The sequence below is a fragment of the Nothoprocta perdicaria genome, unplaced genomic scaffold (assembly GCF_003342845.1).
Source record: "Nothoprocta perdicaria isolate Ctin4 unplaced genomic scaffold, notPer1 scaffold_288, whole genome shotgun sequence".
NCBI lineage: Eukaryota > Metazoa > Chordata > Aves > Tinamiformes > Tinamidae > Nothoprocta > Nothoprocta perdicaria.
Window position 1 is genome coordinate 324,125 of NW_020455519.1, and position 27,633 is coordinate 351,757.

At 53.2% G+C, this 27,633-nt stretch overlaps 1 protein-coding gene across 1 annotated transcript; it reads left to right on the forward strand.

Annotated features, from left to right (window-relative positions):
* Positions 1-1,506: 1,506 nt before the first annotated feature.
* On the forward strand, positions 1,507-27,633 carry CHRDL2 (chordin like 2). The gene is made up of 11 exons (XM_026041558.1): positions 1,507-1,588; positions 7,614-7,726; positions 8,176-8,269; positions 9,186-9,328; positions 12,667-12,760; positions 13,763-13,818; positions 15,218-15,386; positions 16,361-16,555; positions 19,653-19,835; positions 25,091-25,183; positions 27,554-27,633. Exons 1-11 carry the CDS (start codon positions 1,507-1,509, stop codon positions 27,631-27,633), a joined length of 1,302 nt encoding a protein of 433 aa, XP_025897343.1.

Here is a 27,633-nt window from a genome sequence, read left to right on the forward strand (position 1 = left end):
TAATAATATTAATAATAATAATAATAATTACCCCCCCTTTCCTCCACGAGTTCCCCCTCCCCGCCCCGCTGTCTTTAATACCCACCGAGAAACTCCGCGGGCTCCCTAAAGGAGGCGCCTGGGGCCGGAGCGAGACGAGCCCCGCCGGGCACCGGCCCCGCCGCCCCCAGCACCGGCCCCGGCCCCGCGGGTCCCTCGGGGAGCGCACGGCACCGGCACCGGCACCGCGGCTCCCAGCCCGACCCGGCACCGACACCGCGGCTCCCAGCCCGACCCGACCCGACTCGGCACCGTCACCGCGGCTCCCAGCCCGACCCGGCACCGACACCGCGGCTCCCAGCCCGACCCGGCACCGACACCGCGGCTCCCAGCCCGACCCGACTCGGCACCGACACCGCGGCTCTCTGCGCGACCCGACCGGACCAGACTCGGCACCGGCCCCGCGGGCCCCTCGAGGAGCGCACGGCACCAGCACCGACACCGGGACTCCCAGTCCGACCCGACCGGACACGACCCGGCACCGACACCGCAGCTCCCAGCCCGAGCCAGCACCGGCACCGACACCGCGGCTCCCAGCCCGACCCGGYACCGGCAGCGCGACTCTCTGCCCGACCGGACCAGACCCGACCCGGCACCGCGGCTCCCAGCCCGACCCGACCCGACACGGCACCGGCACCGCGACTATCTGCCCGACTCCACCGCGGCACCCACGGGACCGGCACCGAGGCACCCCAGGCACCGGGACCGGCATTGAGGCACCCCAGGCACCGGGACCGCGGCAACCTCGGAACAGGGACCAAGTCATTGCCGGAACCGGCATCGCGGCACCTCAGAGCACCGGGACCGACACATTCCCAGGACCGGCACCGCGGCATAGCTGGAACCAGCACTGAGACTGCCCTGGACACTGGGACCGAGGCAGCCCCAGTCACCGGGACCGAGGCACTTCTGGACCAGGACCGAGGCACCCACAGAMCCGGAATCGCGGCAGCCCCAACCCCAGCACTGACACCCCCCCAATCGGGACGGCGGCACCCCCAGGACTGAGGAACCCCTGGGGACGCAGCACCCCCGGAGCCAGCATCTCCGAGTACTGGGACCACGGCACCCTCAGAACCGAGACTGGGACACCCCTGAGCACTGGGACCAAGGCATTCCCAGGACATCGACATCCCTGGAACTGGGATACCTCTGGAACCGGGACCAAGACATCCCCGGGACAGTGATATCCCTGGAACGGGAACTGAGGAACTCCTGAGCACTGGGACCAAGACACCCACAAGCACCGGGACTGAGGAATCCTTGGGACTGCAACACCTCCAGGAGCAGCATCCCTGGAACCGGGACACCCTCAAGCACCCAGACTGAGGCATTCTCAGGACAGTGAATTCCCTGAAACCGGRAACAAGCTCCTTGGACCACCCTGAGCACCTGGACGGAGGCATCCGCAGGACAGCGACATCCCYGGAACCGGGACCGAGCCCTCCGGGCTCCCTGTGGGCTGCGATGCTCCCCGGCGCGGGCATCCTGGCCTTGCTGCTCCGCTGCCTGCTGCTCCTCGTGGCCTCCGGCAGCCGAGCCCGGGCTCGTAAGTAGGACCGGGACCAKGACCGGGACCTCCAGCCCCTCTGGGCCTCCCTTTCTCCATTGCCTGGCTCTGCGGAGCTCTGCAATGGGGCTGGCCTGGAGSGGGGACACCCGGTTCCTTCCCAGCTGGTGCCGGTGGGTGTGGGCAGGGGGGACATCCTGGTGCGTTTGGCAAGTGGGGACCCCGCTCCCTGCATCCCCCTGCATCCCATCTGCTGGAGGGATGCASAGCAGGAGAGAGGGCGATGGGAAGGAACAGGGAAGGAGCCAAAGCTGCTGCCTCCCTTGTCCACCCCCTCTGTCCCTAGTCGCCACCGCTGCTGCCAGTTTGGGAGAGGTTGGGAACAGGGATGAGGGAGCTCCCAGCCACGGAGTCCCGGAAAGAGGTGAGGAGCAGAAGCGCTTGGGTTTCGGGCTGAGGCAGGAGGGACAATTTTGGCCTAGAAACGGGCTATTTTGGGGGTTTTGCACTCTGCGCTGCTCTGCTATCAGTGGTACAGAGTTTGGGGCCCAAAGAGCCGGGGAATCCGGCAGCAGCCGCTGGGCACAGGGACATCCCGGCCTGCGGCGTCCGGAGACTGGCACCTCCGGAGAGCGAGGGCGCCTTAGAACCCCCGGCTCCTGGGATCCTGTCCTGCTTGGCAAGTTGGAGCCGGTGGGATGAAGGGCTTGGATCTTCACCGGAGAACTGGTGGCAAAAGGAAAAGGGGTTCCTGGAGTGCTGGGGCATGTGGTAGGGGATTCGCCACTGTCTCGTAGCAGAACTGGGCTCGGGGTGACTGGCATGGGTTTCTCTTGGCTTCATCCTGTTTTTTCCCTATGGGAAAAGTTTGGAACCTTAAGGCACCTGAATTTGAACAGGGGAGGAGTTGGTTGTGGGGGACAGTGAGGCAGAGAGCACAAATGTGCCTGGTTCATCCTACAAGAACCGGGCTGGAAATGTGTGGCTAGGTCAGCCACTCCTTGTGTTCATTGCTGGGATCCCATGTAAATCCAGAGCCATCTGATCACCTGGCTCTTTGGGACATGGGGACAAGGCAGCTCTAACCCTCCCTGAGCCATCAGGGTCCTCTGGGACCCCAATCTGGAGGCTGGGGATGGAAGGAAAGGGTCTTGTGCACATGCATATGTAGATCTTCTTCCATGTATGCGGACATGGGACTTGTCTCTGTAGAGCATCAGAACCTCCTGTGTCTGGAGAGGGATGACATGGACACGGCTGAGTCACRGATAGCAGGACAGGACATAGGAGGACCTAGGGGGATAGAATCATGGAATCATTAAGGTTGGAAAAGACCTTCAAGATCATCGAGTCCAACTGTAGATCATGAAACCCAACTGCATGTCCTTGTCCTCGCAGCCTGCGGCAGATGCGTGGGACACGCAGTGAACCACCTGGAATGGACTATACCAGTGGGCAGGAATGCTCGGAGGTACATGGATCTGCTGGTAGGAGATCTTGGAGGGACATGGATCTGCTGGCCCGGCTCTGACATGGATATCCTGTGTCCAAGCCCCAGGAGATGTCCAGGGGTGGTGTGACCAACATCTCCGAGCATCYCAGAGCCTCTGCAAGAGCCATTGCCAGTGCTAAATCTTCCTAAATCTTCCTGGTGGTGTCCCAAGCCGATGGCTCCTTGTTGTCCCTGCTGTGGCCAGAGACCACCCTTCCCTTTGCAGCGCAGCCTGGCCTCCCCGTCGCACTCTGTCTCACATTTCATGCTATCYGGGAGGCAATTAATGATAACATGCTAATTAATGACAATTAAAGCAAACCAGRGCTCGGGAGCAGCCTCGAGCCCGGGGATGTCCAGACTCCTCATTGCTGGCGCAGTTCCCAGCACGAGGTCGGCCTGAGCCAACTCGGGCTTCACTTAATATCTGGGCACACTGGGTGCTACAGGAATCATTTCCATGGATTTTAGTTATTTTTTCCAACATGTACAACACATAATGGCACTTTTAGGAGTGCAAACTATGCTACATCCAGGGCTCTTTCATTTGCCAGGTAGACARGACCTACCCTGTTGTCTTCCTGCCCATGGAGATGACCACGACAGACCCATGTCCCATATGAGCTGGGACAACCCATGGCCGCTCTGGTGATCCTATGGCTGTAACCTTCTCCTGGGAGTACCCTGGGCTCCAAGCTCCCCTCACCAGCTGCACCAGGATGAAACACCCACTCTTARCAGCCCGAGGACTTGGGTGCTGATGGTTTCGCTCCCGTCTTGCTCTTGTGGATAAAAGGAAGGAAATCTCTCCTTTTACTACAGGACCTGGTTGTTCCTTCCCACCTCTCTTCCCTGATTCCAGCTCTTGTAGTGCCTGCAGCAAAGGTGAAGCTTTTGGGYTGAAATCAGGAGAAAACCGCTACATCTTCGCACGTGATAAGGAACAGGCCGGCCCTTGGGGTCCTCCTGCCCCAGGTCGTCATGGAAGGAAGGCCAAGGGGGTGAACGAGGTGACGAATCCCCCGGGATTTCGGGTCCCGCCGCCTCGCAGACGCTGCGCAGCTCAGGACCTGGCGAGGGAGAAGTTAAACAACGTGACTCCCGTGAGCGCGCTCGCGCCGAAGCCGCAATAAACACGGAGACGGAAAGGCACGGGAGCAATTTACTGCCACAAATGGCTTTTCACTCCGAGCGAATCGGGAAGATATCCAAATTTTGACCTCTGAAAATGAAATTATTAGCCTGGCACGGGGGAAAAAAATCACCCAGAGCCTCCAGCCTCCTCCTCCTCCCCATCCATCCCCGGATYGCTCTTGGCCGAACGTGCCCGCGGTTCCTGCCAAATCCGCGGCGCTGCCATGCGGACAAGTGTCTGCTGCTGCCCGCCGCTGCCCGGCGCCTTCAGCTCGGGCGGCAGACGCGCGGCGGCCTCGCTTTCGAGGGCTGGCCTCCGCCCAGGGCTGCGCCGGGGAACGGCGGGTGATTAAACGCGTGAAAGGCGGGTGATTAAACGCTCGGCGGGAGCAGCCAGCTGGCACGGGGAGGCCGCGGGCCGCRCGGGGCTCGTGGCGCGCAGGGGCCAGGCCGCTGGCTGCGCCCTCGGCGTAAATCTCCACGACGCTGCAAGCGGGGTAAAAACGAAGTCACTTTTCACAGAATCMCAGAATGTTTAAGGTTGGAAGGGATCCCTAGGGATCGCCCAGCCCAGCCCSTGCTCCAGCAGGGACACCCGGAGCACGGGGCACCCGCTCCAKCCCGGCGCGKTGGGAAGGTCTCCAGAGCAGGAGCCTCCGCAGCCTCCCTGGGCAGCCTCAACCAGGGCTCGGGCACCCTCCCACCAAACAAGTTCTTCCCCACGGCCAAATGGAGCTGCCCGGCCTCCAACCTGCACCCACTGCCCCTTGGCCTGCCCCTGGCCACCACCCACAAGAGCTTGGCCCCTTCCTGCCTCCATCCTCCCCTCGGCTGCTTGCACACACTGACCAGGTCCCCTCTGGGTCTCCTCTTTTCCAGCCTCAACAGGCCCAACTTGCTCAATCTCTCCTCATTTGAGAGCTGCTCCAGTCCCTTAATCATCTTTGTTGCTCTCCACTGGACCCTCTCTAGCAGCTCCACATGCCCCTTGTCCTGAGGAGCYCAGAACTGTCCCCAAGGCTCCAGGTGCAGCCTCACCACAGCTGAGTAGAGGGGCTAGATCCCTTCCCTTGACCTGCTGCCAACACTATTTTTCTCACCCTTCTTGCAAAATGAAGATGAATTTTGATTTTTTTTTTGTTTTCTCCTCTCTCTGTCCCCTGGTTTCTGTGGGTTTGAGGCACGTGCTCCTTGTTGCTGGAAGCTCGCGTTGTGTCTAGGTGGSGAAATAGGGTTGGTGACCCATCAGAGGCTGGGGTGAGCTGTGGGGACAGTGTGGAGAGGCCTCTGCTCTGTGTTGCTGTTGGTGGTGGAGTTTTCTGAGGGTGGTGAAGGTTTCTGCTGGTGATGGAGATTGCTGATGGTCGTGCAGGTTTCTGTTGGCAGTGGAGATTTCTGCTGGTGATGGAGGTTTCTGCTGGTGGTGACAATCTTTCCTGTGGGCCAGGGAGTTGCTCCTGCTTCTTGTTCATCGCTCAAGAGATGAACCACTGTGCTGGGGTGCATCTSTTGGTGGCCTCCTCTGCAGCTGTAGCCTAGAGCACCACATATTTGAATCCATCAGAGTCATGGGGACTGCTACCTGGTGTGACTGATGAACCCTTGGGACCACCCCGATGAGCGCATGGTCAGGAGCCGTGTGCATGAGCTTGTCCAGCATGATGATGTGGGTATGACGAGGGTTTCAGCAGCACCAGAGAGGCCATCTCCACCAAGGCAACCACCGAAGGGACCCTCAGCTGTTGATGAAGGAGTCTCAGATTCAGCAGCGTCACAAATTCAGCACCCGCTACCTCTCCCGTCCCCACATCTCATGATGGGACACCCATGGGATGTAGGTTGGGTAGCTGGGCAATCTTGAGGCTCCTCGCTGGCCATGGCATGATCTGGGCTCCGTGCCTTGGAAAACAACCCCTGGCCCCACAGCGTCCACTGTCCCCAGGGAATGTAAGGGTTTTGAAGGCCCCAAAATGCTTCAGCGAGCACAAATCTCCCAGCTGCCTTCAAGCAACATGATCACCCCAACTACCTCAACCTTTTAAATCACCTTCAGTTTTTAGAAAGCAGGAGCAGCTGCCGGGCTGCAATGGGAGCCACAGGGTTCAGGTTGACTCAGGAGCAGCAGAGTTGAAGCTCGTTCCTGCAGGACCAGGGGATACTTGTTGGTGCAAACCTTAAGGATGACCGAATTGGGCATCCAGACCATGCCCTGGTGTTGTTGGTGGTGACTGTGGCCATGGTTTGTCYCCTCAAAACCCACTACAGGTTAGGCTCATCCTGCAGAAGAGGCGTCAAGTAACCAAGAGGTCTTCGATGGAGGATGTTCACTCACCATATCTGCTAACACCCAGGGAAGGAGATCTCTGAAGGAGAATTTTTTCTTCCCCAGTTGTGCTGGCATCACGTCGTCCCTCTGCCTGGGCCCAGGTTAAACCCATCCTGATGGAGATCTCTCACTTAGGAGCATGGCTAGAAGCTGGTTCTTCTCCTGATGACATGATTGGGAAGGAATAGAAATTTGGACTGTTTTGTTCAATCCAGGGAAAAATATTGCTTTGATTCAACTGCAGTTTTTCAGCATCCCCAGAACTGTTTGTGTTAAACATTGAGTCATTTGAAAAACGTTGGCTTCAGCACAATGGGCTGARCTCTTCCTTTGCCACCCAAGAACCTTTCTGCATCTGAAGAGGGTCCTACACGGACCCCTTGTTGGTGTCTGTAGGGCCCAGCTGCCCCATGGCCCTTGTAGACCCTGTAGAGGTGACAGTGGGTATTTCATAGACGGGGGGAAAGGTTGGCAGTGGATTTGAGACTATCCTTCCATCAGAGAGCCAGTTTGCTCTGGGAGAGCACCCATGAGAAGTGACTCCCAATGGCCAATGCTTGCTGTGGTCTGGTTCTGATCCCAGTGAGCAAGAAGGACCTGACACCCCCATTGACAGGCCCAGAATCAAGAGTTTGGTTCAGCTGTTCTAGCCAGATTAGTGCTGGGTTGAGCCTAGTATCTCCCTGAGGCTCATGCTGGTGAGATGGACCCATCCAGCACCACCCTGCCCCTCAGAGCAGATGCTCAGCTCCTCGTGTGCTGACGGTGCTGGCCAGCAGATCCTTGAGAGAACGAGCTGAAGCTCTGGAGTGGCCAAGAGGCTCCATCAGAATGCTTTTCTACCCCAAAATATCTTTTGTTTTTTTTTGGATAGCTGTGAAAATGCCCCCTAAAACTCCTCTTCTCTCTTCCACCACTCACTCCGCTGGTCTTCCTGGGTGAAATTCRGCCCTGTAGCATCACCGTGATATCGCTTTGGTCTTGGGCTGGCATTGAGTGTARAGTTGTCAGCTGCTCATAGGCATGTCCTTGCTGTGCTCATGAGGGAGGGAGGAGAGCTCTTCCAAGGACCATCCCTTTCTACCACAGAGCTTCTCCCCGTTGACTTTCAGGGCCGGATACGTTCTGTGATTTCAACGGCAAGAAGTACAGCCCGGGGGAGAGCTGGCACCCCTACCTGGAGCCGCAGGGACTGATGTACTGCATCCGCTGCACCTGCTCCGAGGTATGTCCACCATGAAGCCACGTGCTTCTGATTCTGGGTCAAAACCTCGCCAGAAAAGCCYCTTTTGGTCCCAGAGGGATGATAGACTCATCTATTTCCTTCCAAACCCTCCCTGTATCCTCCCATGGACATTGGGTTGGCCTTGGCAGGGCCCTGTCTCAGGGATGTGGTGGGGCTGCAGTGGGGACATGGTAGATCTTTGTGGGTGAGCAAGGAACATGTGGCCTGGCCTAGCAGGATGGAGATGTTCTTAGCCAGGAGAGTTAAACCAGTGCAACCTGTTGTGATAAGTCATGCAAAGTCTCCCTTTTTTTGCTGGGAAAAAAAGGGAAATTTCTGGGAAATTTCTTCCTTTCTGAAGCAAAGAGCAACTTTGGGAAGCTCTTTCTTCCCCCATGGGGAAAAACATGTAGCTGAGCGCAAACAGATCCCTGTCCTTCCCTCCCCAGAATGCCAACATGAGGTGCTACCGGATCCAGTGCCCGGCTCTGCAGTGCGCCAGCCCCGTCACGGACCCCCAGCAGTGCTGCCCGCGCTGCCTCGGTAGGTGGACATCCATATCTTCATTGGGCCTCATTCACAGCAAGGTCCCTTTGATGGAAATGGACTTTTCACCAGACCTCTTGCCCCAGCTTCCCCACAACTGACAAAACTTTTGGTTCACTTTTCAGTGACAAGCCAACAATTAGCACGATCATTTGTCAGCAAAATGTTTTGGAGGCGGGAAAAAATGAATCATTTTGGTTGCACACTGAAAATTTTCACAGAACTCTTGAATTTTTCCCTCCCTGTGTGTGATCTTTAAACGACTACCAGAGTCAGATCAAAAAACATTTCTCCTCTGAGTAATTAGAAAAACTTTTTTTTTTTCTATTTTCCAAATATCCCTTCAAATATCATGGTGGTTTTTGACCAGCTTTGCTACCACATTGGCATGAGAGCTTTGCAGGTCTGATTGCTCCCTTGCAATGATCTCAGAGTGGTCATGGTAGCCCCCGAAGCTTTTGCACACCTCATTCCCCTGGGCATTAGACTCCATCCAGCATCTGAGAGGGGTCTTAGTGCCCCTGCAGGAGCAGCAAGGTCTCCATGAGGACCACATTGTGTTGGATTCAATGCTTGCAAGGAGGGGAGCCATGGCTGGGTGAGAGCGCTGCCTCTCATTGTGCCCATGTCCCATGGGGACTTTGGAGCTGGATGTCTTCTTAGCAACCCCAGCCTGATTTTGAGATAGGGGATGGGCTGAGATAGAGCTGTGTTTACAGGACTCATACCAGGCACAGCTGACTCAGCCTGGCCTGGATCCGACGCTGCCCGGTCTGATAAAAGTGCTCCRTGTTTATGTCTCCCCTCTGGAAGATGGTCCTGGCTGTTCTTCAGCCAAGGACCTGGCCGAGCACCCGTTGGGGCCAGGGAGGGGATGGCTCTTAGCCCGTTGCTTTCTCTTCTTCCCTTCCAGAGCCAAACTCACCTTCTGGCCTCCGGGCGCCTGTGAAGTCCTGCCAGTACAACGGGACGACGTACCAGCAAGGCGAGATGTTCACCACGAGCGAGCTCTTCCCCAGCCGCCAGCCGAACCAGTGTGTGCAGTGCAGCTGCTCCGTAAGCTGCTCCGAGCTCGTGGGAGGCTGAGTGGGGCAGCGGGGAGGCAGGGAGGCCTTGGGGTCAGCTCCTGCATCCCACCAATATCACATTAGGTGAAGAATCTCCTGGGGCGGTGGAGAACCATCTCTATGGGCAGGGCTTGGGTCTATAGCACCGTGAAGCATGGGGAAACCAGGTGCATCACCTGGAGACACAGCTTGTTTGCTGGAGATCTCACAGAATGGTTAAGGTTGGAAGGGACCTCTAGAGATCGTCTAGTCCAACCTTCCTGCTCATGCAGGGACACCTAGAGCACGTGGCACAGTGGACATGAGGGATCTCATGGGACAGTTTGCCAACTTGGAGTGGGCAAAACCCTGTCCCCAGCTTGGCTTTGAGCACGTGGATCTAATGGATGTGTTTGCTTGCTGCACAGACCCGCCTTCRTGCTCTGGGTCTGCAACCATCACATCCAGCTATCCTGTCCCACTAACATCTGATAGGGGAGAGAGGAAGCAGAGAGGCCAGTCTGGGAGCCCTTCTTCACACACTCCTGACGCAGAGCAGATGGGATGCACAACCAAGAGATCCGGAGGAGGTGACCTTGCCTCCAAGGTTGGCCACAAGGTACCAGGTCTTGGGCTTTAGAAGTTTCTGGGATGCTGAGCTTGGTGTCGAGGCAGCTGGTGGGACCAGCCCCACTGCTTTGCACCCAGCCAGGGTGCCGGGGTGTTGCAGGGCCTCCAGCAGCCAGATCAGGACCTCTCCTGCCCAGTACAGCTTTACAAAGCCAGAGCTCATCCTCCAAGCAGTCAGGAGATGACAGCCGAGGTGATAACATTTGCAACAGAACTTGGCAACGCTGCAGTCAGTGGTGGCAAAGGGCAGGCACTTGGAGACCTTTGATGCCAGTGGAACCGGACCCCGTGCTGAGATGTCTTTGGGTGCTGTGGTGCTGCAGGTTTATCTGCTCTACCCTCRCAGAGGACGGGAGCTGTCCCGTCAGTCAGCCGGGGTGCTGTGTGGTCCTCGGTGCATGTCTCTGCTGATGGATTGCCTGTCCACCCGYGCCTGATCGATGCTCCTCTTCCCAAGCACCCAGCAGGGCCCTTGGACGGGCCTTGGCTTCGCCTGCCCAGACAGGGCTCCTGTCAAGACCTGACGTTTCGCTCCAGGAGGAGGGCGAAGGTGTGAGGAGCGCGGGGCCGTGCGTGCCAGGAGCTGAGTGTCGGGAGATAAATRGAGTGGCTTCTGTGGCTTCTCCTTCTCGAGAGTGAGTGAGGAGATGCAATACAGAGATGTGCCGGGACGGCGCTCACGGAAGAACTTCTGCACAGACGTGGCTTTCACTCCCCGCGTTGCTGTCGGACGGGGCCAGATGGCTCGTGGAGTTGGAGCCGCTCTGCTTGCCATGGTGGCCAGAGGGTTCATGCCAAGAGGTTGCTCCTGCCTGCTGGCTCTTGGATGGCCTTGGTGGAAGAGGCACASGGGTGTGGGGACAACAGACAGTAGCACCTTGTCTGGGGGGCCAGGTTGGAGTCCTGCGATGTGTCCCAAGCTGTTTCAGCACAGGGAAGCTGGACGGGTGGGAGCACTCTGCTACATTGGCGTTGATGGCGTTGATGATGATGGGGTTGTCCTCTTCTGTCTGGAGAGCCTCCATGTCCAGCCAGGAGACACAAAGCTCTGCAGAACCAAGGTCCCCACAGGTCCCCAGTAGGCTGCTGCGTGTCAGCTGAGCGGGGACAATACCCCATTTGTCTATGTCTRCATGTCTAGTATTTGTCTATTTGTCTGTGCTATCACCAAACTTGGCCAGGAAAGAAAGCAGGGTGAGCTAACTAAGCCATCTCACTCACACAGGCCAAGAGGGACATCCCATCCTACACATGGAGGGCTACCAACACTCAGCTGGTGCACGGTACTGGGCAAAGCCACCACATCAGGGGAGCTGGTTGGAGCCCTTGATATTTGTGGAAGCTTCAGAGCTAGGTGTCTTAAAGCTCCGTGGGAGGAGGAATAGCTCAGGCTTAGAAATTGTGCAGCTTTGAGGCTGGCTCTTCACTTACTGACCTCGTCTGGACACCAGCCTCTGATGGAGACACATGCTTGGGACGGGAGCACTCAAACCTGACTTGCCACCTGGCCAGGCTTTCCAACCCCAGCCACCACCACCTCCTGGAGCCAGTGGACTTGCCATGTCCCTCTTGAAGCCACTGGCTCTCGCTCAGGCTCTGTTTATGCAGTAGGATACTGCCTTGGATACGAAAGGGAAAATAAAAGGCAAGCAGTGAAGCCTTGCAGCAGTAGGCTCTCGCTGGGCTGTATCTGATGCTGTCAGCTGTTGGAACAGCTGCATGAACAGCTGGTCTAAACCTCTTTGAAAACTGCCCCAAGACCAGAGCCTCGAGCATAAATTCTGTATTTTTTATGGCATTCACTCTTCTCTGCCCATGACAGGTCTTTGCGGTGACCTGTAAGGCAGAAGAGGAGGGGAGGAAACTGTTCCTCCAGAGCCAAACCCTCTCCTTACAGCTCTGAACTCCACGGAGGTCACTTCCATTTCCAGCCCTGAGCTGGACAGAGKTGTTTGGTTGTGGCAACCTCTACCACATTCACTCACTGCCACMTCTCCCTCCTCCTCTTCACTTCTGCCTGGTGGCTTTGCCTCATGCAATACGATGACGGAAGAAGATGCTGAGATTCCTTTTCCTGCAGACACCTTTGTGCAACCTCTTGCTTTCCCTTGGCTAACAGCCTGTGGGTACCCCAGAGAAAATTGCTGCATGGAGAAGACCTGGTTATTGAGGTCTGGATACTGTTGGGCTTCTCAACATCCTCTTCCGCTCTTCTGCAATACAGCACAAACTAAGCAAGTGGGTGCAAATCCATTGGCTGAGATGAGACTGGGCATGCTAAGTTCAAGATTGTCCTTGGCCTATCTGTGGTTTTCAGCTTGAATCACTGCAGTAAATGGCATTTTCCAGGCCAAAAACCAAATGGGAGCAGGTTTACACAYGAATACTTATCCACAGGTCTTGGCTTGGTGTCTTGGTGTGCTTGGTTCTGGTGATGTTGAATGACCCGAGGGCAGAGCTGTGGGTTGGACCTAGATCTGGGTTCACTCTTTGGGGGAGATGAGTTCACTCCATGCACAGATTAACCATGGGCAACCTGTGGACTAGTTGTGCCTGGTCATAGCAGCTACCTGAATGAGACCATGGAGACCAGAAGCAGCATCAAATTAAAAGTGACTGGTGCAATTTGAGGTGTGCCACCCCAACATGAGGCATATTTGGCCTTGCTGAGACCTCAGTAATGCTGATAAAGTTTTTGTTTTTGCTCCTGCCCCCTAGGAAGGACAGATTTACTGCGGCTTGATGACCTGCCCTGAGCTGTTGTGCTCCTCTCCTCTAACTGTGCCGGATTCCTGCTGCCCGGTCTGCAAAGGTAATGAGGGCTCCAGGTGCTGTTCCATGGTGAGGGCTGCGAGCCACAGGCTTTGCTGCTAGCTGGCATTTCAAGCCAATTACGCAGAGTTTTGGAAGCCTATGCTGTCAATCAGACTACTTGCTGCCTCTGGGTTGCATCAGGAAACCAAAAATTACGCTCATGCTTTTCTTGTGCCCATCACCTCCCTCATGTCCTTGTGTCCTGACTCCCATGGCTCTCATGCTGGCTAGGGATGGATGAGCTCTTTGTCCTACCACTGGGCATCGTACAAGAGATGTGATCTGCACAGAGGGTGAAATCCTCCAAATCGCTCACCCAGAAGCTCAGAAGTGTTTGCATGGACCATGTCAGCGTGGTGCATATGACTGTTGCTCCAGGGAAGTATTTGAGGCAGTTAAACCCTGGGGAAATGTCCTCTGCACAGCATGGCCTTGGTTGAGTTTCACTCCCACAGCTCTCCGTGGGGTGAAACTCCTGATTTTGCTGCTTTTTCCCCTAACTTGCATCTGGGAGGATGAGGAGAAAGTCAAGCCTTGCACTTCTGGGTGAGACTGGCCARGAATGAAGGGGCAGATTTGTTGCCTTGCACTGAAATGATGCTGGAGACAGGGTCCAAGTGGTGCTGGACACAGGGTCCAGTTTTGCTCTGTCACAGCAGGCAAACCCAACGTCTTTGGCTTTCTTTTTAATGCCAYGTCTGTCCCATTACTTCATAACTCCACCTCTGGGGTGGTTTCCTGTCACCTAGCTCCAGGAGTCTACAAGGMAATGCCTTTCTTGAAACTTTTACTATGATCAATGGGGATAAAGGGATTTGGGGCACGTGACATGGATAAGCCATGTTCCCACTGGCTTTGGGGACACGTGAATCCTATATCCAAAGCACTTCTGTCTCCAGTCCTAGCAGATGTACCTGCAGATCACTGCAATTAGTTGTCTGGACCCCAGAAGCCAAATCTCACTCGCTGTGTTTCAGAGGCTGCTGTTTTTTCCTTGCAGATGGCTCATACGAGAAGTCCACAGAAGAGGAACCCCTGCAATTAAACAGAGGTGTTGTACGTGATGTTTGCACTTTGAAATTTGGTCATTGCTTCTAGCATAGCCCCGTTAAAGAGCTCAAAGAAAGTCATATGCCCTTGGGCGTAGTCTTCTACCAAGAAATGACCTACATCAACTCTACAAGGGCAGTCGGTTCCTCAGGCAGCAGAAGCTCTGATACCTGATTAGTGGTTGAATTGAGTCTAGGAATTGGCTTTAACAGAGAGGTGTCAGCACAGGCTGAGGCTTTAAGAGACCTCAGAGACTCCAAGAGAAGCACTCTTGTCWTTCTTCTGTGGTATCTCTGATGTCTCTGGGAAAGCACAAAACCTGTAGGATCTCCTTGATGGTTAACCTGGGTGAAGTTGACTGGTGGGTTAGAACATCTGAGAAATGGGGCACCAGAGAGTAGGCTTGGAGATGGTCATTGGCCAGAAGTGACCCTTGCCTGCAAAGCTGCGTGGCTCAAGTCTCTCTCTAGGGCCTTCTGCTTCAGGTGCTGGTTTCTCCTCTCCCTCAGGATAAAGGGTGCCCTGTCTCCCAGTCATGGCTCCCACAGAGCCAGTGTTGGAGCAGGACACGAGTGTCCTTTCCCCAGGCTGTTTGCATCGGCAGCCCCAGCAAGGAAAAAATGACTCCCTGGCTGCTGAGGGTTGATTCATGGTGACATTTTAGAGTTGAGCCGCCCATGCCAGGTCTGTGGGATTAGGTCACTTACAGCTCCTTGCCCTTCCCTTTTCCATACTCCTGGGTGAAAAGCCAGCGTCACACCTCCACCACCTATAAAATCTCCAAATAGACACAAGGGGACCCTTTGTGTTGCATGTCTTSTCCCAGCACTTTGCTCTTGGAAGCCCAAGGTGTTCCAGGGATCTCAGTCCTGCTGGCTGGCAGCCCTGCACCAACCCTCCTAGGGCCATCCAGGTGAGAAGGCAGGATGGGACCCATCCTTACCTCTCCAMCCTCCTTGGGTTGCATGGAGGCAATTTCTGCTTCCCAGTAGGCATCTAGAARCCCATTTTCCTGTCTGTGTTTGCGATGTAGGACCCAGACACCTATCTGAGGGCTTGGGGTGGAGCAGGCTGTGCCCCACTGAGGGAGGATGACCCATACATAGCTCAGGGAGGACAGGAGTGTGGGACATTGACGCAAATTGCTCAATGTCTCATATGTGGTAGAAGCCACTGAGATAGCTCCTGGGTTGTTGCTCATCTGTTGCTCCTGACCTCTGGAGGTCCCTTCCAACCTTAAGCATTCTATGATTCTATGATTCTATGATTCATCCCTTATGGTCTTTGTAGCTTCTCGAAGTAAGGTGTGCAAGGCACTGCATGGCTTTTTTTCCAACGTACTTTAGAGAGACAACAACTGAACTGCCTGGGTCTGAGTGCCTATGTTGTCTCCAACTGTTCACAGAGGCACTCGCAAGACCAGTGCTCGGGGGAAGTAATGGGCAGGAAGCCGCTTGGAGCCACTGCGTCCACCCTCCTCAGTTCCTCCCTGGAGTTCATTCCCAGGAGCTTCAAGCCCAAGGGAGGTGGTGGCACCACTGTCAAGATCGTCTTGAAAGAGAAGCACAAGAAAGGTAAGAAGTGGTGGGGCTGGGGTGTCTGTACGTGGCCTAAACTGCCTTCTCCAGGACTTGAGAGACTTCCCCTTGTCACCAGGGAATCAGTTTGTGCAGGAACTTCTGCCACTGGTTCTTCCTGCTCCTCCACAGCAAACCTCACCCGGTTACGTTAACCTTAGTGGCTCAGGCCTTGGGTCCACAAGCCCTTCTGTGCATAAATCTGCCACTTTCTAAGAAAGGTTGGAGGAAAGGTGATCCTTGGCCTGCTTTGGAGGTATGGGACCTGGGAAGGGAGGTGATTGACTGGAAGACCCTACTTGGTTCTTCCAGGGCTCCCTGGACATCCACCACACAGCAATATGGTGGCTCCTGGCACCTACTGTCCATGTGGTGGGTCTGTCTTGGTGCTGTTGTCTTCCTCATGGGGAGACACTAAGATGGTATGATGGGGATGTGACACCGTGGAGCCAAAGGGGAAAGACAGAGGAAGCCTTCTCCTCTTGGGGCTCTTTTGCCAGTGTGTGCCCAGAAGGGTGTTTCCCAGCCCTTGGAGATGGAGTCCTGGAGGAAATTTGGGGACCTCCAGAAATTTGCGTGGAGAAGTCAGCAGGTGGCACTCTTCACTGCGCTTCATGCTGCCTGGCTTGTAGGGACCCTGGGCTTGCAGAGGGCTGGAGGCAGGTGAGGTCCTGCCCACACCTACCCCTCACCCCCTCCAGGAGGGGTGACGCTGTCAGCCTCCAGCTCCTGGAGSTCCGTCCACCTGCTCGATGGCACCTCCAAGGCAAGGTGACTGCAATATCCCCATGCYCACTGCATCTGCTGCAACTAGAGGTGTCTCTCCATGCACTCCTAGAGGACYACTCTCTTCAAGAGAGCAGGGCTACCCATCAACAAGGTGGAGAAACATGTTGAGCTTCACCAAGGCTTGTGGGTGCAAAGAGGAAGAGCATTCGCTTCTGCTGACAACTCCCTTCTTCTTCTTCCAGCTTGTGTTTACAATGGGAAGACCTACTCCCATGGGGAAGTGTGGCACCCTGTGTTCCGGCTCTATGGCCTCCTGCCCTGCATCCTGTGCACTTGCAGGGATGGTGTCCAGGATTGCCAGAAGATCACGTGCCCCAAGGAATATCCGTGTGACTCTCCAGAGAAAGTAGAYGGGAAATGCTGTAAAATATGTCCAGGTACGTGGGATCTTATTGACCTGCTCCATCTGGTTCTGTGTCAGCTGCCTTCCGCTTCCTTCCTCCAGCCTTGGTTTAAGGACCTGAGCATATAGATGCTTATGGGTTCATATTGCTGGTGACTTGAACTCATGCCTTATGAATTCAGCCAAACAAGCTTTGATGTAAACATTGACCTGTCTTGGAGAGCAGCAGGACTGATCCAAAGCGAGGAAGCTGTTCTGAACCTGGAAGGTTGCATGTGTTGGTTGGGTGCAGTCTGGAGAAAGATACCCGAGGAGGGACATGAGAACAGTCTTCAGGCAAGTAGAAGGTGCCTGCTGATACCCAACTGCTCTTCAGGCCTGCTCTTAGGGACACAAATGACTCTGACAAGATGTCATGGAGTTAAATTATGGCAGCTGAAACATAGGTTTGGAATGGTGAGGACACTTTCAGTGCAGAGTAACTCTGGTGCTGGTGGTTGGGTAGCATTGAGATCTCCATTTCTTGTGGGCTTTATGGAGGATTAGATGCACAGCTATCAGAGATTGGTGTTGAAACACAGCAGAGAGACCAACTTTTCTGCCTCCTATGAATTTATATGTTTGGGGTCTCTGAGCTGGTTTCTGGTCTTCGAAGGGCTGTTTGTCTTGAACCACAGAACTGGCAAAGAGGTGGTGGGACATCAGATCAGCTCCTCTTCCAACTGGAGGAGGTTTTCTAGGTTACACCTCTGTGTATCATCATTCAGAATCAGAGGTTTAGGTGAGGGACCACCCACTTCTTTAATGAGACTAGAGATACCCTGAATCTTCTTGGAGCTTGACCCCAGATGCAGCAACTGCAGAATGATCTTCTCTGATGCGCTGTCATGGTTTAATGGAGGGATCTCATCAGAGGGAATGAGCAAGGTACGGTGCCACATTAAGGAATGGGGACAAACAGGCTGCACACTCATTTCTGCTGGGATCTTCAGGGTTTGCGGCTGCCGAGCAGGGAGGTTCTGGGATGGCCTCCCCMAGGGAGTGAAGGACAGAAGCCCAGCTTGTTTTAATAAGGTTTCTGATATGTTTATGAGCAGGATTTATGATGTGGTGCCTGGTGGGAATGGGATGTGATGACTGATCAGAGTCCTTCCAGTCTTGTGTTCCCATTATAGCAGGTCTAATGTTTAAAGGTTTAAAGTCTACAACTCTCTCTGCTGGGAACTCTTGTCTGCTGATCAGTCTTCATTTATTTCCAGTTAAACGCTCTGACCCAGCCAAGATGATTTTCTTCTTGCTTTCCAATACTCACAGATAGTGATCATACACACACCAAGTTCCCAGCCAAGTTTCATGCTTGTCCTTCACTACACAAAGATTTGGCCTGTCTTCTCCTCCCGGCACTTTCCATGACGGTCCATGACTCGCTCCCTTGCACGTGGTGGCTTGGAGAGAATCGCAGACTGATTTGTTTGCAGAAGGGATCCTGATCAAAGGGGAGTTGCTGTGAGGCACTGGTCAGACAGGGAAACCATCAGAGTTGCTCAGAGGGAAAGCCAGGACCTCCAGGTCCTTGTTCCTCTACCCTGACCTACAGCACACCAGGATGTCCATGGATCTAGTATGGGGCTCTGAGGCTGGTAAATATAGTTGTGAGGGCACTTGGTTCCTTCTCTCTTGTGAGATTGGAGCTGCTGTGATGGATACAGAAAGCAGCCTATGAGTAGAAGACATATAATGACTTGGGGTGGAGGTTTCCCCACACCCAGAGCCCGTGGGAGATGGCTGGCAGCAGGGACGGTGACGGACTCCGAGTGTCCCCTTTCATGTCGTGTGAAGGCTGCAGAGCTGAGTATTTGTCATCTTCTTGCTCAAAGAGCCCTGCTTTCTATGTCCTTAGGTTGGGATTTCCATCTCCTCTAGACTGGTGTGCGTGAAGAGTAGTTCAGGACCCTCCCCCAGAAAGCATGGAGGAGAGCAGAATCAGTCCTAAAATAACTGTCCTACTAAAATAAACCCCACACGTCTATTTATAGCCAAACCTTCTTTCGAGTAGTGCAGAAAAGCTTTAACATCCAAAACGGCTGAGAGAACAAGGCTAAATTCAGCAGAGCTGAGCTCCTCTGTGTTCCAAGGACCACAACCAAAGGCAATAAATCTGCTTCCAAAACCATGGGGGATTCTTAATTACTCCAGAAACAAACACACGCGCACAAAGAAAATAGCAGCTCTCCTTCACCAGAGATGTTAAGAAAAGTCACGTAGGGTCCTGCTGGTGCCTCCTGCTTGGGTGTCCCCGCTGTCCTGCGGGGAGRCTGGGACCAAGGTGCCTTCGTGTGAAGGTGTGGACTGGGTCTGAGCCCACACATGGGGCTGAGGCCGGGCACTCTGCCCGGGCAGGCCAGCTACAGCGCTGGCTCCCGTTCCCCGGGCTCATCTCTTTGCTGAGCTGACGTTGCTCCTTCGGGATGGCAGCGGGAGAGAGACGGGAACCGGGGGATCCAGCCTGGGGTTCGTGACGCGCCGGGTAATGATGGTGTTGACGGTCTCCTGCAGGGAGTATGGAGGGTCTGGGCAGGAAATAGTCCCCCTTCTCCATCCCTGCTGGTTTAGAGGCTGCCAAAACCAGGGAGTATTGAAAGTTTTGGGGCGAGCAGGTCTACAGATGTTTTATCAACATCTCTCTTCCTCTCGCTGTTGTTCCCACTTTAGGATCAGATGTCCTGCCCGAAAAGGTGGGATAATAATGCTGTGTTTGGTGTTTGTTTTCCAAGGATGTAGTCACTGCTTTTCCCTTATCTTCTCCGCTCCCAGCAGTGCCTCCAGGCAGCCCTCCACCTCTCCAGCCTCCCCCTCCACCAAGATGGGAGGACAACCTCTTATCTTGATGTTGCACACTCCTCATCTTGTTGCTCCACAGATGTATGAGGATCCAACTCCAGATCTCTCCTTGTCCCACCTCAGATCCCGGGTCAGTGATGCATCTGTGTGACACGGCATCAAATCCAGCCGCCTTTCCTTTGATCTGGGTGCCGAGCTGACCTCTCCCAAGCTTGTTCTTTGGGGCCCTCCTTCTCCTCTCACGACTCTTGAGGGTCCTGGTTAAGAATTGTGTCTTTCTTTTTGCCCAGAAGCCAGAGTGAAACCCACCGATGAAATAATCACCACCCGGTGTGGCAAGAACCCCMACCGTGTCCTGGTGTACATGTTTGTGCCGTCGAGCTCGGAGACCTCCAAGGAGATCCTCAGGACGATTGCGATCGAGAAGGAACCGTCAGAAGAAGTGGAAATCTACAACTGGAAGCTGATTAAAGGTGAGTCGCCTAACGAAGCCAGCCAGCAATGGAAAAGGTGTGTGTGCACCACTGACCTCTCCTCTCATCCACTCTTTGTGGCTGGAAGGATTTATGCTCTCTTCTTAGGTACTGCTTTGGGTTTGAGCCTGGCTTGAGGTTTGTGACCCAGCTTTGTGGTGAGGGAGGACTGTTGCCCAGTGGTTTCTCAATCTTTGTTCATTCAGGCTGTAGAGCTTTTCTAACGATGCTTTCTGTCTTGTACAGTGAGTTGAAACCTTCTAAGACTAGGCTGGGTTTTCTAAGTCCTCCTTGTACATTTGTTTGCTGCAATTGTTGAGCCCACCAGACATGTAGGTCAGGGTCTGGAAACCACTTTTGTCCCCAGCATATCCACTCAACTGCTCTGACACCATTCTGAGGCACAAAATATGGGCAAATAGGGTAGGAGCCATGGGAACAAACCATACCACCTTTCACTGCAGATGCACATGGAAACAACCATGGTCAAAAAATGTCACTCCATATTTTTCTTCTCTTTCTTCTTCCTGGTCCACCAACCACAGGGAACAGATCTGCCATAAAGGTGCTATCTAGGGAGATGAATCACCCACTTTTTGACACGGTTGGTTTGAATCTTCCAGCTAGGGTGTTCTCCTGAGGTCAAAACACAGCTAAAACATCTCTGTYCAATGACACCAACTTTTTGCTCTCTTGCAGTGCTTTTAGCTGTGCAATGCTCTTGTAGATCAGAGGTGTCTCTGTCCACTGGAGATCCTTGGTCTGGTCAATATCTGAGTTTTGTTTCTCCTGGGCTCTGGAGGGGATTGCGGTGCTGGGTTGTGCCCCATGCTGAGGTCTCCATGGGTCGTATCCTACCCCTTGCAAACAGCTGGACACTTCAGGTGGCTCACAGCCTTCCCATGGTTACAGAAACCCTCAGCCCATATAGCTGSTTGTCTTCTGGACTTCTATAAATAACTATTCCGATCCCTTGTCTTACGTTACTCCCTTGATGGAGTTCTCAGCCTTTCTGGGGCTGGCTTTCCCCAGCTGCAGCGTGTGGAATTATCCAGACGGATAATTACTGCAGTAACTGGAGACATTAACTCAAGAGACGGAGGCCTGACTGTCGCCATGTCTCCATGCTCCCCTTGCCATCCTCCATCCTCCACGGTGCCCCTCTCCCCTTCCTGCCCCCACTCCAGCAAGCCTCCTTCACAATGGCACCTTGTAGCTGGAGGACAGCTCTGAGACTTCACTGTCTGGGCCCCACCATTTCCGCGTCTCTCTCTTTGGCAGAGGTCACTACCCAAACTGTCTTGCCACCTCCAAGGCCAAAAGCTTAGAGACTGCACGGAGCTCCTGAGCCCTGCCAGCCAAGGACAGGGGAGGCCCTTGTCCCCGAGGCCAACACAGCTCTTTTGCTTGGCAGAGCGAAGTGTTACTGTTGGGAAAGCGCATGAGCTCAGTCACATATGGATTCCACCTCTCCATGGTCCATCACTCTACCAACAGAGAAGCGTGTGTGGAGAAAAGAGGTTGGAAGTCATGCCTGGAGTCCATCCATCTGCCTTTGTATGGGCCTATGATACCTACGTGGCCTCATCTATTTCTGTGTCGGGAYAATTTCCTCCATGAGGCAGTAGTCGGGAGGGGAAACCAGCAGCAATACTCAGTCCAAAGCTTCACCCAACTTGCTCRTGGTGTACAGTCAATCCTCAGATGAGTTGTGGTGGAGACTTCCCCCAGACATTGAGGGGTCTGAATACCTCAGGAGATTTGAAATATGACTTTGCAGTGTTTTGGAGCACAGATTATAAAGGGGAGTGAGGACTGAAATGGGACAGGTAGGATCAGAAAGTGACTGGCATGGTCCATAGGGTCTCTTGTTGACCCATGCCCCTCACTCAGCCTTGCTGGGTGCCTGGGCTACACCTGTAGGCACCAGTTTCCCCATAGATCTCTTCCTTGTCTTTGCCCTTCCAGACTGTTGATTAGACAATGACCAAAATTTTCCTTCTTCCTTCTATTCCTTTCTCTCCTGCAACTCTGGGACCTCCAGCAATCCCCATTCTTTCATCACACTGGTGTACTCTCACACATACATCTGGGTTGGAGGGGACCTGAGGAGGTCTAGATGTGCTCACTAGCTGTGAGCTAGTGCTCACAACTGTGCTCACACTTTTCTGACATGTATTTGAACATCTGGAGTACTTTGTCCAGTTCTGGGCTCCCCAGGACTATGAGGATGATCAGGGGCCTGGAACATCTGCCCTGTGAGCAAAGGCTGAGAGAGCTGGGCCTGTTCAGCCTGGAGAAGAGAAGGCTGAGGCGGGATCTGAGCAGTGCCCGTAGATACCTCAAGGGAAGGAGTGAGGAGAATGGGGCAACCTCTTTTCAATGGTGGCCACCAATAGGACTAGAGGAAACGGCCAAAAACCGAAGCACCAAAAGTTCCACGGAAACTTCTGGAAAAAATTCTTAAGAGTGAGGGTGCCCGAGCCCTGGAACAGGCTGCCCAGAGAGGCTGTGGAGTGCCCTTCTCTGGAGATCTTCAAAACCCACTTGGACACAATCCTGCCATGTGCTCTAGGTGACCTTGCATGTGCAGGGGGTTGGACTAGATGATCTCTAGGAACTAGAGGTCCCTCTGAAACTTAAGGACTCCATGATTCTACGATTTTCTTCTGCCATTGTGACATGATCACCTATGTAATCTCCCAGAGACACAAGGCCCTTCCTTGGAGAAATTGTTCCTGATGTTCATGCTGATATCCTGATATTCACCTCAAGCTCATGTCTTCTTGTCCTATATACCACAGGTATGGAGAAGACTCCTCTCCTTGATGTATTTGAAGATGTCCTCCATTTTGGACTTTGTTCATGTCTTTCTTGAAGTCCAGAGGCCAAAACTGGATGAAGGGCCCTGGTCAAAGGTCTTCCCATTGTGTCCTGATAGGACAGGTCTCATGCACACGTAGGCAGCCATGTTCCCTCTCCCATATGCATGCAGGCTGGCTTGCTGGGCATCCCCTTCCAGCCACTGATAGTCTTGATCACTGTTTACTATTCCRTGCTCTTTTCTGTGTCATCTGGGTGTTTTATCAGGAGTGGTTTCATGGCTGCTTCCAGGRCATCTGTGAGGATGTTGTCTCACATTGGTCTGAGGTCTTGCACTGGTCTAAAACTCATCCCATGAGAATTGCTGGAGATCTTCAAAACCCRGTTGGACATAATCCTGTGCTGCATGCTCTAGGTGACCCCGTGTGTGCAGAGGAGTTGGACTAGATGATTTCTAAAGGTCCCTTCCAACCTTAACGATTCTATGATTCTGTGAAATACCTGCTTTGTTGGTGCTTAGTAAGTACTGGCACCAGTTTCTTGAATGAGGCCACATCTAAACAGTCCTTTTGCTTCCCTTCAGAATCCAGAGAGAGAAACATTTATCCCACCCACCTATTTTCTAKTAAGCAGACCAGTTCTCCAGAAGAGCTGCTCCTTAACTCGTTTCTCTTTTGTTGTGTGATACCGGCCCATGTTCATTTCTTGTCTCCAAGGTGGTGCATAAAGCACCAAGAAAGTTGACAAACACAAGGCAGCCTCATTGCTCCCCTCCACCTYTCATCCTCTTAAACCCAGCGAAGAGTGAACCAAGATCTGTTGGGTGGGATCTGCCCACTGTGAAGTGACTTAGCTCTCCCAAACGCTAAGTCTTTGTCGGCTTTATCCCATATTGGCTTTTCCATGGATGGCGAGCCAAGCGGGCTGTTCTTATCTGCACTGCTTCACTCTCTCGTTGCGCATACTGGCACAACGTCTGCATTCTTCCACTGCTTTGCAGCTTCCCGGCTCCTGACATTTGTCAAGAATGACCATCCAGGGGCCAAAGGTCTCAGCCAGCTCTCCGAGGGTGAAAATTATCTAAGGCGCTTGATTAAAAGATGTTTATCTCTTGTAGCTCTTGTTTAAACTATCCTCTTGGTTACTAATGTACTGCAAAGTGCTTCATGAGCCACAGGGACTATAAGCACACCCTCCTGCTCCTTTCTAAGTATAGACCAGGAGGATTTATTGAACACTTCTGACTTTCTTGCGTCATTAACAGTTTTATTACCTCCATCCAGTATCTTCTTTTGTTACTGGTAGTACTTCTTTTCCTGACCCACTTGAATAAGTTATATTAATAATCTGACCAGGCACATATTTTTCTTGGTGTCTTTGACTTCCCGTACTAACTTTCCACCCGTTTATAYGGATTTCGAGCCGGTTCCCACTTGTTGCATATTCTTTTTATGTGTAATTGCTGCTGGGAAGCAGGAGGGCCTCTTAACCGAATGCAGGGGACCACGTTGCCTCTGATGGCATCTGCAGACCGTGAGGTGCTGGATGCAACGGGTGCCTGCCGTGGGTGGGAGGTCGAGTGAGACACGGGAAGGATATGCCAGGCATACCTGCTTGCTTTGTCACTCCTTGCAAGCAGATAGGGATGTTCTAAGCCCTCATCCTGCAGAAAGGTCACTTCTCTTTGCTAAACGCAAGTTCTGCTTCTCTTGTGTCAAACCTCTGACTCAGGCGTCTCCACCGACAGGAGGCTGCTGGCAGAACAAGAAACATCAATCTGAGCTGAAATCACGTTGGTGTTCTCTGTCTCGGGGGAGTTACAGAGCTGGGAGCAGGGGGATAGAAAACCTCAGCCGTGGCTGCTGCCGAGACAGCAGAGTCTGAGGGTCACTACGACCAAGGAAAATGGGGAAAGAGGTGGTCAGCCTGGGGAGAGCAAAGCAGGGCATCCCAGGATATCCCTCCTTTCATGGTTTCATGGGAGGTGAGACCTTTTTAGGAGGAGAAACACTTTTCAAACCAAAAGGTCTTGCTCCTTCCATGTGCTCCATGCTCCTTCCATGTGCTCCATGTTGTGACTTCTGTTTTCCGATTTAACGAGCAGTTATCGCTTTCAAACATGGTTAACTTCTGTTGTGATGAGGGCTGATTTCAGCGGGATGTGAAGGGTGTTCTAGGGGCCAATCCCAGCTTGGTGCAGGGATCTTTTCCAGGAGTGTGGAGCCCAGACGGTGCTTAGAGCACAGTCATGGCCCTGRATCCGCTCCAAAACTGCCACCAGGCATTCGTGGCTGGTCCCAGACCAAGCCAGGACTATGGGCACATCCAGTACAGCCTTTTCTGTGCAAATTCCCATGTTTTTTCCTCCTGAGAGGAGATGAGATGATCTTTAAGTGCACCATAGACCGATGGGACTGTATTTCTGTCTGCAGGGATATTTCATCTGACACAGACCAAGAAAATCAGCAAACAGGAATTCAAGCAAGAAGCGCAGAACTTCAGGCTGATCACCAGGACAGACGAAGGTAGAGAAAAAAATAACCCATTTTTTCCCCCATTTTCCCAATCCCCCAGCAGGTTCTGCCAACCATGGTCTGCTTGCCCCATTGCCATTGCCCCATATTCTGCTGATGTGCCCAGCTACTTACTGAAGGCCGTGTAAATCATCAAACTGTGTGGGTAGGGAATTGCAAGGAGACTTGTGCAAAATATAACCGGTCAGGGCTGACCTGTCTACATGTCCAATAYTCCTGGTTAGCAGTCACATTTTCACTTTATGGTATCGGAAAGGGCAGCCAACTTTCTAAAAGTGGGCACACAGTTGTGAAATCCAAATATTACATGTCTCCAAAGCCCATAAAACTGTTTGATTTTTATATCTAATCCATCTGGCATTACGGAGGAAAAAAAAAATTATGCAAGGGATTTGAAAAAAATAAACTCTGAAATATGAAAAAAAATCTTTCTTAATGTTCTTGGATGACTGCAAATGTTACAAAAAACAGGAATTCCAGCGCACATGCCGAGAGTGCCTGTGTGGAGCGAAACTGCAGTGCTGTTTCCCGCTGGCTGCCTCTTTGCTTCGACTGGATTAGAGTCTGGATTAGGTTTGAGTCGAATCCTTTCCCATATTGCTCATTTGATAGCACTCCAGCACCCATGGGCCAGGGTCTCGGGTGGGTAGACCCTGCTGCCCTGCAGGTACCAGCACCACCAACACCAGTCGAGGGTGGCCAACGTGGACAGGAATTTGTTTTCACTTCCAGTCCACTCTGGACCACCTCTCTGCCTCAAACCCAAAGGCATCAGTGGCTGCTTCTTACCCTCTTTACGAGGTGCTTTTAAACTCTCCATGCTCCCTTCTTGCCTTGGTTTCCCCTTAACTCAGCTCAGCTCTGAGGCCATGTCCATCCCCAGGGAATTCTGGGCACATCCTTCCTGCTCCATCCTCCTTGAAGAGCGATGTTTAACTTCGGTCACGCGCCGCAGAGATTTCTGCGAGCAAAACTAAACCAGGCTCCAAATGTCAGCGGCAGCAACGCCTAAAATAGCTGTTTAAAATCCCTTCCACTCGTCCTCCTTTCACACGCAGCGGGATTAGCACCGTGACACAGTGAGCCCGTTTTTCCAGCAGAAGCTCCCCRTGAGCTGAGCAATGACTCTGCGTGACTTCACGGGGACACCGTTTCGAGAGGGACTGTGAGGTGTAAAAAATGAAGAAAAAGACAAATAACCCTGTTGTGAAATCATCTCTCTGCTTTTGCCGCAAGTTCTAGGAAAACGTTGGCCGGTGATTTCTCCACAACAGGAGATTAATTCAGCTTGAAAGTATTCCTCCGGGGGATGAYGACATTGGGGCTGCCTAATCCTTCCTGGGATCACAAGGGCTGTGACCACCTAGGGGGAAAGCGAGGAAGGTTTCAGGCTACCTTCTGGGGTCTGGAGCTGGATCTCAGCAGCGTCGCTGAGAGGTTGAGGTGGAAGGGCCAGGGACATTGCTGGTTTGGGGAAATTGGAGAGGGTTGGGTGAGTTTTGTKCCCATTATTGCCCTGCTCCCTAAGCATCTGCTTTGCAGGATGTTTGCAGCTCCCTACTGAGGCTGAACGTGGGATATGGTGGGTTTCTTTTGAAGAAGGATCTTCTCCAAGCTTAGGTTGTTGCAAAGCCCTGCATGAAACACTGGCACTGGAGTASCCAGCAGAAAGGTGTTGGTAAATGCAGGGGTTTTCAGTGCCCCAAGAAATAAGGTTGATGATAGCTACCCCACACATGGTCTACAAAATGTGAATGTTGGCTTTCTGATGATGAGCTATAGGATGAACAAAATTATTCTCTCCAAAAGGCCAGGTCTAATGTAGATCCCTCTGGGGAGATGTTGGATGCTGCACGAGCCTTCATRCTTGGGACATCAGTGGAGAATGTGTCTCTGACCACTCAAGATAAAACATATTTCTGGGAGACAGAGATGTGAGACTGATCCTTGTTTTGAACTGAACAGCTTTGCTTTTACACGAGTGGTTTACCAGGGAAAACAGAGGAAGTATCACTGATTGCTTCAACCTGTCTTAGCTTTATTCCAGGAGTCTCCTGCTTGAGAACAGGGTCCATCACTGGAGCAGGATGGAGGGGATAAGGGAGAAGAACTTCCCTGGGGAGAGAAGGTCAAACCATGCCCAGATGGCCAAATCCATGACTTCAGATTACGGGACCACCAGTGAGCCAGTCCAACAGTGCTATGGACAGACCTCTCTCACCAGCTCTTTCCCAGCAGGATTCCTACATGACTTCCAGTTTGGAGATGTTATGCATGGGGGAAAAAATAAATGTCCCATCTTCCTGATAAGGCAAGTTTCTGAGAGTCATTGCTCATCAATGTCCATCTGTCTTCTTCCAGGTCACTGGAATATCTTCCGAGCCCAAACGTCAGACCTGAAGGTGACAGAAAGTCCAGAGAAGGAAACAAAGAACTTGTAA